General features: G+C 43.6%; 1 protein-coding gene across 1 annotated transcript in view; it reads left to right on the top strand.

The window, feature by feature from the left end:
- Positions 1-12,295, top strand: part of glrx3 (glutaredoxin 3) — a 33,867-nt gene extending 21,572 nt beyond the window's left edge. Inside the window, exons 7-11 of the mRNA XM_072479168.1 lie at positions 209-266; positions 646-698; positions 789-828; positions 3,770-3,862; positions 11,991-12,295. Coding sequence (XP_072335269.1) covers positions 209-266; positions 646-698; positions 789-828; positions 3,770-3,862; positions 11,991-12,047 — 301 coding nt within the window. The 3' untranslated portion in view covers positions 12,048-12,295. The remainder of the gene's footprint in view (positions 1-208; positions 267-645; positions 699-788; positions 829-3,769; positions 3,863-11,990) is intronic.
- Positions 12,296-13,070: the final 775 nt, after the last annotated feature.

Genomic DNA, 13,070 nt, shown 5'->3' with positions numbered 1-13,070 from the left:
GTAAAATAATTTTTCCAGCATTTATTAAAAAAATTATAGTTAAAATAATGCTTGTTTACTGCAATGGATTTGATGTACCTTATACAGCAAGGAATACAATGAGCACAGATAACGTGAACCTGCTTAGATTTAAAATATGCAGCCTTGAATATGATACAAAGCTGCATTCTGCAACAACATTTGGTGTTCAGCGTCTTTGTGTTTGTAGGTTGAAAGCCCTGATCAATAAATCAAGAGTCATCGTGTTCATGAAAGGCAACAGAGGGGTAAGTATATTTTATTTTTTTAAGAATCAGCAGAAATTCAAATAGTGGTTTGTATCGTATATAAATGTGTTGTATAAATATGTATATACGCCCTCAACTGATGTCAGTGGCAGCATATGTGGAATCCGTGTAAACTATGCTGGAAGAAAAGTTAATTGCATGAATAATCCAGCCAGTGGGTCAAACAGTCCTCGGTACTGCTGTGCAACTTGCTGCAGACCGCCTTTGCCTTGCTGCCTATATCTCTAAAATCTCCTCCAATCTAAAGGGAAGCACCAACAAGACCTACACCAGCTTCTTTGGATGCCCAGCAAGCATTTCAAGAGGAAGAACATAATCCTTTTCACATTGTAAATGTTGTTTATAATTCTGTTCTTAGTTGGCAAAATGTGGATTCAGCCGTACTATTGTGGGAATACTGAATGAAGCTGGGTATGTATCAATATTTGAACAAAAACATTTTGCATGAATTTAACCTGTTTTGTTTAAGTTGGAACTTACCATTGTACTTTCTTAATATAGTGTTGAATATGAAACATTCGACATTTTGGAAGATGAAGAAGTAAGTTCTGTTTCAATTCTAAGCTACTGTGTATAAAATGATAATTGTGAAATACAAATTGTGGAGATTTGTATTTTTTTTTTGTAATTCCGTGCATAACTGCATCAAACTTACCACTCTGAAAACAAAGCGATTTATGTCGCTAACGCCTCTACCCCTCTGGCATGTGGAAGATGGTCCTGTTTAGTAATCTAAAGCAACAGTTGCATCACAATAGTGTGAAATTATCCAGATTGTACATAAAAGATTTTCTGTCTCTGTTCATCAACATTCCAAATCATTATTGAAATGATGTATGATCTGTAAGTTCAATCCATCACAAAAAATAAATGGATTGCAGCTTTCCATCTTAATGAATTGGAAACTTCTCTCTCAGGCAGTGTCAATGGGAAACCTATTTGAACAATGTCAGCATTTACTTGCATTACTTATTATGCTTTTCGGTGCAAAACCCATCATTGTACTGTGTTCTGACCAGAGTTACCTTGCAGTTTTTCTGCAAAGCCACTGGGTGTCAGCAAAGAAATGTCATAATCATTATCAGATCATAATGTGTGAGGCAGAAAGCAAATAATGTCATGGTATAAATGGCCCAAAAATCTAACTGTTACAAAAACGCATCCTCAATTCTAATAATCAATCAGTTTAGTCAAATTTCAACACCACCTCCCACAATCATTTGTGTTTATTACATTTTATCCAGTCACTACATTTTTCATAGAATCCATAGAATACCTGCCCACTTTGCTTAGGCCCAGATTAGTTGTGGCCTTTATAAATTGAAATTCTGTGCATCTTCACCCCATCCTCCCCCAACCATGATTTCATTTGGTAGGAGTTTTTTCTAGGTTTTCTCTCTATGAATGGCTTGAGCTCCTTGGTAGGTATTTTGTCCAGAGGACTTATTAGAGTACAGGGTTGCATGTCTTTGATCTGCCCCTCTCCCACTTTCCTCCACCTTGGTCTAATCATTCCCACTCCAGCCTTATTTGACCTGAATACTGCAGTTGATCTTGTCTCGTTTATCACAGGCCATTGAGTATTGATTTAAAAAGTCTACTTCGGGTAATACAAGTACACACCAAAACAGAATGCTAAAAAGGAGGTTTTATTTTGTATGGATGCTGAATTTTTTGTGTGGTATGTAAAAGAAGGACCTGTGTGAAGACCAGGCCAACTGTTTTAGAATAAGTAATGGGTTGTAACATCTTGTCACTTGATACCGACTTACCTGCGCTTAAATTCTAAAGCGCCTATCTCGCCCAATCTTCCTGACTCAGGCCGGTTGAGACTCGAGCAGTGACACATGTCCCCAGCTCCAGTAGCGAAGTGTAAAGGAGTGGAGCAAAGGAGGACACATCTTTTTATGGCACTAAATGCCAAAAGCAGGTGAGTTTAAAGGTCCCGGGGGGGAGTGGTGAGAAGGGAAGTGGTTGGACATTGGGAGGAGGTGGGGGTTGGACATTGGGAGGGGTGTCCGACATCGGGGCAGGGAGTGTGGGTTGGGGCATGGGTCCTGGGTCTTCTAAGTAATTATGCTGAAGTCTAACCCTTTTGGAGTAACTATGTGTGTGAAACTGGCAAAACCATCCGATGTTAGTGATATAAATCGCTTTGTTTGCTAGTTCCCAACTTAGTGCAATTGGTATGGGGACGTTGCCCCTTCTGGACAATTACAGGGTAAACCCTTATTTGGAATCTCCAAGAGGGAATTTCTCCATTCATCTTTAGGGTGAGTTCTCCCCCGGCCCCTTTCTAAAAACAACGCTGGAGATTCAGGCCAATCTATAGATAAAAGCTTCTGTAATGTTTTGCCTGATTCAACACAAAATCATCAATGTAAGTAACTTCTCATGAAGATTTTTATACAATTGTATAACCTTTTACAATACACAGCAAGTTATTAAAACTGGTTGAGACCAAACCTAATTCAGTACATAATTCCACACCCCTTTCCTGCAGGTCAGCATCAGGGAGGTCAGGCTCAGGTATTGGAAGGAAACACCCAAGTTGTATCATTTTGTAATACCACATTATACAACAGTGCACATCATAGGCTGACATGAACTGTTTCTCCTTCCCCACTTTGTATTTTTCTCTTTCTCTCGTTCCTCAGTTTGTGCTCATTTGCTCCGCCTTCACCATTTGCAACTGCTCAGTTTCCAGATGAGTTTGCTTATCCCCGATGCTGTCATCCACACTACTGGCAATGAAGTGATGTGTTCAAATAGCGGAAGACCAGCAGGGCTCATAGTGCATATCAGGGCAGCCAGAGTAATGATCTTGAGTGAATTCTGCATACATGGGCCATTTCTCTTGAGCGACCAGCAGTGTCTCACAGGAGAGCAGACACACATGCTGACGGAGACTGCTGCCAAAAGCAGAAGAGTCGGGATCCTAATCTATCCGTATTCGATCTTCACTTTAGATTAGTAGGTCCGATATTATTGAATTGTCAAAAAGCAATACCGTGGGATACTTTCAGCCGGTTGCTGGTAAAGTGATCAATAGAATGAGCCAACTATATGAACTAGAGTAGATTAAGAAATTGTTCTTGCACGTTTTGCCCTTAGAACTGTAGAGGTAAAGGGGACTTTGAAGCAAGTAACAGAAATGTTTCTGTGAGAGGATTGAGGAATATGTCACTTTTTATCTGTTCTCAAGACATGGCTGCTTGTTTCTTTGCATAATATTTCAGTTTGCAAATCCTGCAATGAAAATCCTTTGATAAAGGTGCAAAATTTCATTATTGTGAAGTATTCCTCCAAACAACCTACTGGCAGTTGAAAAATCAGGGTAACCCCTGCATGTCATACAGCTTTGATTGTTGATCTTACAACTGCTGAATGATGGAGCAAAGTGTTTCCACTCTTTTGTATTAGACTGTTATTTAATTGTTTTAACTTTGGGCAAGTCATCCATACATGTCTTTTTTTCACAGGTAAGGCAGGGATTAAAAACATTTTCCAACTGGCCAACATACCCACAACTATATGTGAATGGTGAACTTATTGGTGGACTTGATATTGTGAAGGTAACTTAATATATTGTTAAATGTAAACTGGGAAGAGCTGCCCAGAATTTATCTTTTTTTAGAAACAAAGAATTATAACCCTTTTCCCTCAAGGACGAACCTTCACTTAATGTAGCACCTTTTGCAACTACACAATGGTCCAAAGTACATTATTGCCAATTGCTATGTAGAGACACAAGGCAGGTATTTTGTGCAGTGTGCCACAATCAGCAGTGAAAAAAATACCAAGGTCATCTGTTTTTAATGATGTTTGCTGAGGGATAAATATTGGTCAGGGAGTCTTTCACATCAACTTTAGAGGGCAGATGAAAATGGCACCTATGACAGTGTAGTACTGCCTGACACAAGATCTTTTTCTTTCTGGGAGGAAACCAGCCCCCCTCCCATAGAATCCCATCACTGCAGAAGGAGGCCATTCAGCCCATTGAGTCTGCACTGACTCCAAAAGAGCACCCCACCCTAACCCTTTAGACACTTAAGGGGCAATTACTCATAGCAAATCCACCTAACCTGCACATCTTTGGACTGGGACGAAAACGGAGCACCTGGAGGAAACCCATGCAGACATGGGGAGTGCAAACTCCACACAGAGTCCTGGGTCCCTGGTGCTGTTAGGTAGCAGTGCTAACCACTGTGTCGCCTTCCCAATAAGGTGAGATATAATTCACCTGATTTATACATTTCCAGCATGTTCTGAGGGAGAGTAAACAGAATCAGTTTACTGGAACTAGCTCTTGTTTCAACTTCATCCCTGTGGGGATTCAATGTATAGATGGAGGAAGTAGGGTGACATATTTGCAGCTCAGAGTGAGAGGAAAGTTCAACAAGGCCTTAGTCAAATTAGTACACATGAAAAAGAAAAGCTGAAGGAGTTAGTGATTCTTGACTCCTTCTAAAAGTTTAAGGGGGAAAAATGCACATCATGCAAAATGATACCGTGGATCTTTAAAATCACTTAGCAATGGCAATGTGGAAATCCAATTTGAAGACATCCAATTTGAAGACTAAGAAAATAGATCAAGAATGTTGAGAGGGATGAGAACTTAAAGCATAACTGTCAAGTGTATGATATGATAGTTGTCTTAACACTGCAAAAAATGTTAAGAACTTTTCTCCTGAGTAATGGAAGGATCAAAACTATTCTCGAAGCATTGAAGAGCATGGATAAGCTGAGGCTACAGTGTTTGAACCAGTACACTGCCCGGGACTGATGGATTGTGAGTGGAAGGATTTGCAAAAGAGTGATAGGGTGGGATGATGAACAGAGAGGATTGCTAATGAGAAGGAAGTGCAGTGGGAAAGAGAACATATCAGGTGATTCCAGAGTTAATGGAAATAAAATGAAAGACTAGACCAACCACAGAATTTATTCAAAAATACTCCTGTCTCACTCTGTCAAAAGCACAAGTGGTCCAGAGTAGAATTCCATAGGTGCTTTTAAGCATAAACGTTGCATACATTTTTTACAGTAGCTTGAACTGATTTCTCAATTTTGGAGGTGATTCTTCAGCCGCATTGCACCCCGCACACACCCCGCTATTCCAGGAGAATAGCGGTGAACCCTTAAACGGGCTCTGCACCGGGCGCCATGCTCCTGGTGCGATGCTCCTGGTCCACTGCAGATGATTTTAATCTGGTTCATGCCCTCGTTGGGTGTGAACCAGATTAGCCTATTCAAATTTGTTTCAAACCTGAATCTCCCTGCTCCTGGTATTTCTCCCGACCCCCCCCCCCCAACACCGCCGCTAGCGCAGCATTAGGTCGGCGGGAATCACTGTGTCTCCGCCACTGGAGACCATACTGGGGGACTCAAAGGACATTGGAGCCCCCGGGTGGTTTTTTTTTGCAGTGTGCTGAATTTGGTGCATTTGAGTGCTATAGTGAGAGTTTGGTGACTGAGGGAGTTGGGTGAGGAGGGAGTAAGGTGCTCCTTTCATTTCATTTCCTCAAAGAGCAATAAGGGAGCCAGTTTACAGAGAGTGCAGCTGACTGGGAGCAGAGTTGGAGGGCGGAGGTCCAGTTGGTCCACAGTGCAGCTATATTCTGTAAGGTAAGAGGGGATGGAGGCTAGGCCAGTTGCATGCTCCTCCTGTAGGATGTGGGTGGTGAGGGATACCACCGGTGTCCCCGCTGACTATACCTGCGGGAAGTGCACCCGACTCCAGCTCCTCAGAGACCATGTTAGGGAGCTGGAGCTGGATGAACTTCGGATCATCCGGGAGGCAGAGCGGGTTATAGAGAAGAGTTACAGGGAGGTAACCACACCCAAGGTACAGGACAAGAGTAACTGGGTTACAGTCAGGGGAAAGAAAACAAACGGGCAGACAGTGCAGAGATCCCTCATGGCCGTTCCCCTTCAAAACAAGTATACTGTTGTGGATGCTGTTGGGGGGGGGGGGGGGGGGGATGACCTACCAGGGGAAGGCCCTAGCGGCCAGGTCTCTGCCACTGAGTCTGGCTCTGGGGCTCAGAAGGGAAGGGGGGAGAATAGAAAAGCAATAGTAATAGGAGATTCAATGGTTAGGGGAATAGATAGGAGATTCTGTGGTCGCGAGCGAGACTCCCGGAAGGTATGTTGCCTCCCGGGTGCCAGGGCCAGGGATGTCTCGGATCGTGTCTTCAGGATCCTTAAGGGGGAGGGGGAGCAGCCAGAAGTCATGGTACACATTGGTACCAACGACGTAGGTAGGAAAAGGGGTATGGAGGTAATAAACAAATTTAGGGAGTTAGGCTGGAAGTTAAAAGCCAGGACAGACAGAGTTGTCATCTCTGGTTTGTTGCCAGTGCCATGTGATAGCGAGGCTAGGAATAGGGAGAGAGTGCAGTTGAACACGTGGCTGCAGGAATAGTGTAGGAGGGAGGGCTTTAGGTTTTGGATAATTGGAGCGCATTCTGGGGAAGGTGAGACCTGTACAAGCAGGACGGGTTGCATCTGAAACAGAGGGGCACCAATATCCTGGGAGGGAGGTTTTCTAGTACTCTTCGGGAGGGTTTAAACTAATTTGGCAGGGGAATGGGAACCGGATTTGTAGTCCAGCAACTAAGGTAGCCGATATTCAGGACACCAAAGCGTGTAGTGAGGCAGTGGGGAAGGGAGCACTGACAAAGGAGAGTACTTGCAGGCACAGAGATGGGTTGAAGTGTGTATACTTCAACGCAAGAAACATCAGGAATAAGGTGGGTGAAGTTAAGGCATGGATCGGTACTTGGGACTACGATGTGGTGGCCATCACGGAAACTTGGATAGAAGAGGGGCAGAAATGGTTGTTGGAGGTCCCTGGTTATAGATGTTTCAATAAGATTAGGGAGCGCGGTAAAAGAGGTGGGGGGTGGCATTGTTAATTAGAGATAGCATAACAGCTGCAGAAAGGCAGTTCGAGGAGTATCTGCCTACTGAGGTAGTATGGGTTGAAGTCAGAAATAGGAAAGGAGCAGTCACCTTGTTGGGAGTTTTCTATAGGCCCCCCAATAGTAGCAGAGATATGGAGGAACAGATTGGGAAACAGATTTTGGAAAGGTGCAGAAGTCACAGGGTAGTAGTCATGGGTGACTTTAAATTCCCAAATATTGAGTGGAAACTCTTTAGATCAAATAGTTTGGATGGGGTGGTGTTTGTGTCCAGGAAGCTTTTCTAACACAGTATGTAGATTGTCCGACCAGAGGGGAGGCCATATTGGATTTGGTACTTGGTAATGAACCAGGGCAAGTGATAGATTTGTTAGTGGGGGAGCATTTTGGAGATAGTGACCACAATTCTGCGACTTTCACTTTAGTAATGGAGAGGGATAGGTGCGTGCAACAGGGCAAGGTTTACAATTGTGGGAAGGGTAAATACGATGTTGTCAGACAAGAATTGAAGTGCATAAGTTGGGAACATAGGCTGTCAGGAAAGGACACAAGTGAAATGTGAAACTTGTTCAAGGAACATTTACTACGTGTCCTTAATATGTATGTCCCGTCAGGCAGGGAAGAGATGGTCGAGTGAGGGAACCATGGTTGACAAGAGAGGTTGAATGTCTTGTTAAGAGGAAGAAGGAGACATATGTAAGGCTGAGGAAACAAGGTTCAGACAGAGTGCTGGAGGGATACAAGATAGCCAGGAGGGAACTGAAGAAAGGGATTAGGAGAGCGAAGAGAGGGCATGAACAATCCTTGGCGGGTAGGATCAAGGAAAGCCCCAAGGCCTTTTGCACATATGTGAGAAATATGAGAATGACTAGAGCGAGGGTAGGTCCGATCAAGGACAGTAGCGGGAGATTGTGTATTGAGTCTGAAGAGATAGGAGAGGTCTTAAACGAGTACTTTTATTCAGTATTTACAAATGAGAGGGGCCATATTGTTGGAAAGGGCAGTGTGAAACAGACTGGTAAGCTCGAGGAAATACCTGTTAGGAAGGAAGATGTGTTGGGCATTTTTAAAAACTTGAGGATAGACAAGTCCCCCGGGCCTGACGGGATATATCCAAGGATTCTATGGGAAGCAAGAGATGAAATTGCAGAGCCGTTGGCAATGATCTTTTCGTCCTCACTGTCAACAGGGGTGGTACCAGGGGATTGGAGAGTGGCGAATGTCGTGCCCCTGTTCAAAAAAGGGAATAGGGATAACCCTGGGAATTACAGGCCAGTTAGTCTTACTTCGGTGGTAGGCAACGTAATGGAAAGGGTACTGAGGGATAGGATTTCTGACCATCTGGAAGGACACTGCTTGATTAGGGATAGTCAGCACGGATTTGTGAGGGGTAGGTCTTGCCTTACAAGTCTTATTGAATTCTTTGAGGAGGTGACCAAGCATATGGATGAAGGTAAAGCAGTGGATGGAGTGTACATGGATTTTAGTAATGCATTTGATAAGGTTCCCCATGGTAGGCTTATGCAGAAAGTAAGGAGGCATGGGATAGTGGAAAATTTGGCCAGCTGGATAACAAACTGGCTAACCGATAGAAGTCAGAGAAATGAAAAAATGAATGAAATGAAAATCGCTTATTGTCACAAGTAGGCTTCAAATGAAGTTACTGTGAAAAGCCCCTAGTCGCCACATTCCGGTGCCTGTTCGGGGAGGCTGTTACGGAAGTGGTGGATGGCAAATATTCAGCCTGGATCCCAGTTACCAGTGGCGTACCGCAGGGATCAGTTCTGGGTACTCCTGCTGTTTGTGATTTTCATTAATGACTTGGATGAGGGAGTTGAAGGATGGGTCAGTAAATTTGCAGACGATCCGAAGATTGGATGAGTTGTGGATAGTGAGGAGGGCTGTTGTCGGCTGCAAAGAGACATAGATAGGATGCAGAGCTGGGCTGAGAAGTGGCAGATAGAGTTTAACCCTGAAAAGTGTGAGGTTGTCCATTTTGGAAGGACAAATATGAATGCGGAATACAGGGTTAACGGTAGGGTTCTTGGCAATGTGGAGGAGCAGACAGACCTTGGGGCCTATGTTCATACATCTTTGAAAGTTGCCACTCAAGTGGATAGAGCTGTGAAGAAGGCCTATGGTGTGCCAGAGTTCATTAACAGAGGGATTGAATTTAAGAGCCGTGAGGTGATGATGCAGCTGTACAGAGCCTTGGTAAGGCCACATTTGGAGTACTGTGTACAGTTCTGGTCGCCTCATTTTAGGAACGATGTGGAAGCTTTGGAAAAGGTGCAAAGGAGATTTATCAGGATGTTGCCTGGAATGGAGAGTAGATTTTACGAGGAAAGGTTGAGGGTGCTAGGCCTTTTCTCATTAGAACGGTGAAGGATGAGGGGCGACTTGATTAGAGGTTTATAAAATGATCAGGGGAATAGATAGAGTAGACAGTCAGAGACTTTTTCCCCTGGTGGAACAAACCATTACAAGGGACATAAATTTAAGGTGAATGGTGGAAGATGTAGGGGGGATGTCAGAGGTAGGTTCTTTACCCAGAGAGTAGTGGGGCCATGGAATGCACTGCCTGCGGAAGTAGTTGAGTCGGAAACATTAGGGACCTTCAAGCAGCTATTGGATAGGTACATGGATCACGGTAGAATGATATAGTGTAGATTAATGTGTTCTTAAGGGCAGCGCGGTAGCATTGTGGATAGCACAATTGCTTCACAGCTCCAGGGGCCTAGGTTCGATTCCGGTTTGGGACACTGTCTGTGCGGAGTCTGCACATCCTCCCCATGTGTGTGTGGGTTTCCTCCGGGTGCTCCGGTTTCCTCCCACAGTCCAAAGATGTGCAGGTTAGGTGGATTGGCCATGATAAATTGCTCTTAGTGTCCAAAATTGCCCTTAGTGTTGGGTGGGGATTCTGGGTTATGGGGATGGGGTGGAGGTGTTGACCTTTGGTGGGGTGCTCTTTCCAAGAGCTGGTGCGGACTCGATGGGCCGAATGGCCTCCTTCTGCTCTGTAAATTCTATGATAATCTATGATTAATCTAGGACAAAGGTTCAGGCACAACATGTGGGCCGAAGGGCCTGTTCTGTGCTGTATTTTTCTATGTTCTATGGCAGTGCAATGCCATAGCATTCAACCCTGGCACCCACTGACACTTGGAGATCCGGGCACATATCCTGTAAAAATGGCACCCTTGAACTCTGTGGAGCCTGGCTTGCTGGTGTGTTTAGGCTCTGTGCCGGTGCAAAACTATTTCTCTCTTTCCCCACCCCACCCCAAAAAAAATGGGTAGATTGTGATCTGGATCACGCCAAATTACACAGCAGGAATCATACCTAGTTTCCTACCAGAGACAGCATTGAGAAACTTTCTGTGAGAATTCTACCCTCTGTTTTTGCAGTAAAATTAGGTTAAATGTCTGTTTGGCCAGGGAATGGAGAGAACAGTAAGGGATCATTGCCCAAAGGAAAATTGGAACTCTTTTTGGGATTAGACTTTTGAGAAGAAGAACCAAAATGGCATACAATTGTGTCTCCCTGCTCTGATATAATGTTCATGGTTGACTTTATACTCCAGTTAACATGGCTTCAGTGCAAACACTGTCACGACACCCTGGGTTAGTAGTGCGCAGTCAGTTCCTGCCCCACTTGACCCAGAGTCGCAGATTTTAGTTAAAACACCTGAGGTCCTTGGGAGCACAATAAACTGCAGTCACCAGGGTTGTAATTTAAAAATATGAGTAACCTTTTGTTATGAACAGTATTATAATTAAAGGACAGAAAATGTAACTGACTATCTATTACCCCTTTCCCAACCCTACCTTTCTAACTGGCCTCACTCTACATGCACACATCGACAAACAACACAGAGGGGAAAAGGGTGATGGAAAGGAAATTTGATAAGGATCTTTGATGCACTGGGATGACATCCAGTCAATATTTTTCTGAAGTTCAGGCTTTTATTTTGGTGGTACTTCTCAGCTTGAGATGGTTTTCTCTGGCAAGGTTGTCTACTTGCTCTGCAGACTCAGCATAATTTCAGGTTCACCGCAAAGGATGCCAGGCCCCCACTGCGTTCAGAACAATAGAGCAGTTCTTTCACTTCAGTCAGTAGTAGAGAAAGAGAGTTCCTTTTATTTCCTCGGTTTAAACACTTCTCAGTTCTCTCAAAGTATTACACAGGAATTAATCACTGACCATTATCAGATAAACCACTGTCCCTGGCCAATCTACCGGTTGCCAGTTAACCAATCGAACTGACTTCCTCCAAAGCTGCTTCTTTCTAAGACCCAGTTGGTGCCGAAGAGGGAGGCATGAAGCCGGTTGCTTCAGCTTTGAATCTTCTGCTTATGGGTCTGCAGATAAAATAAATAGGAACAAAGGAAACAAACAGGAAGTACTGTAAATACTGTGTTATATTGTTCAAGGTTTTATTTCATGTGGAGTAGAATTGGTGAGACCTTTTTCCAAGATGCTTTTCATCAAACGTTAATATATCCGTGGAGTTGGAATAAATACCACATAATGGGAATGATTTTAAAACTTTCATTCTTCTGTTTAGCAATCCAGGATTCAGCTTGTTCCTGTTGGTATTTCCGTAGTTGCAATTGAACCTGGCAGCATTCTGTAGAAGGGAAATTCAGAGAGTGGAGCTTAAACCACCGATTTCCATGTGAATGCTGTTTGCCTGACACGCCATAGTCAATATTAATGTGTTAATCGATAGAATAGTTGACGTGTACTAATGTAACAAATATGCTACTTTTTCTGACAGGAATTGGAAAAGAGCGGAGAGCTTCTTTCAATTTTAAAAGGAGAAAATGCCAGTTAGAATTTTACAAAGCAGAACAACTGCCATCATCTTGTAATATTTGTTGACTTTAAAGATTGATCATTAGTGATAATGTGGTCTAAATTCTGGTAATACAATGTTGGATATAAATCATTTTTGATGTTCAAGCTTCTCTAATAATTCATAATTAACAATGTAGCACAAAGGGAGCAAAATGCAAATAGATTAGAACGAAAATAAAATATTATACCTCTTTTATTACAATAATAAAACATTACTGCTATTTATTGCGTGACTCATTATTACACAGTTGTTCCGACACCCTGGGCTAGTGCGCGGTCAATTTCCGCCCCACTCATCCCAAAGTCACAACACCAATGAATTAACCAATAATTCTTCTAAAAGTTCCCGAAGTCTTATAAATAATGAACTATATTGACATCTGCAGTAAATGCAACTGGATAACAACAAGCCAATACCTACTACGCACTTTAAATGTCCCATCCTCTACCCATACACACAAGACAAACAAACACACAAGACAGACAAACACTGGGGGGACGGAGGGAGGGGTAAAATAAGGATGAAGATCAAAAGATAAGTGTCTTTGCTTGAAATGGTGGTTCTTTAGTACGCTTTCCTAGTAGCACACTTGCTGATTAAAGTCTCTAGCTTGCAGCTGGTAATAGTCTTTGCAGAATCATTGATTCAGAATCCCGGTAGGTTAGAAAAATGAGGTCCGACTTCCGGTTGCGGCTATGCGGAGCTAAGCCGCACGATTCGGCAGCTCCCGCTATCACGGACTTTCGGGCTCTTTAGAGGAGCCCCAACAGGAATTTTTTTGAAAACGACCTGTGGGGAAGGGAAGAGCGAGGTCCCCCTTCAACTTTTATGGACCGGACCAGAAGTGAAACGGCCAAAAAAGCGGCATTGGAGCAGCGTGATAAGCGAGGGAAAAAAACAAAATGGCGGCGGCCGGGGACAAAGCGGAATGCGGGCCGGAGCTGCAGGAGTTCATCAAGCGCTGCTTCGAGGAGCTGCGAAAGGAGATGCTGGCGCCTA

The sequence above is a fragment of the Scyliorhinus torazame genome, chromosome 16 (genome assembly GCF_047496885.1).
Source record: "Scyliorhinus torazame isolate Kashiwa2021f chromosome 16, sScyTor2.1, whole genome shotgun sequence".
Taxonomy (NCBI): domain Eukaryota; kingdom Metazoa; phylum Chordata; class Chondrichthyes; order Carcharhiniformes; family Scyliorhinidae; genus Scyliorhinus; species Scyliorhinus torazame.
This window is presented reverse-complemented; position numbering and strand designations above follow the sequence as displayed.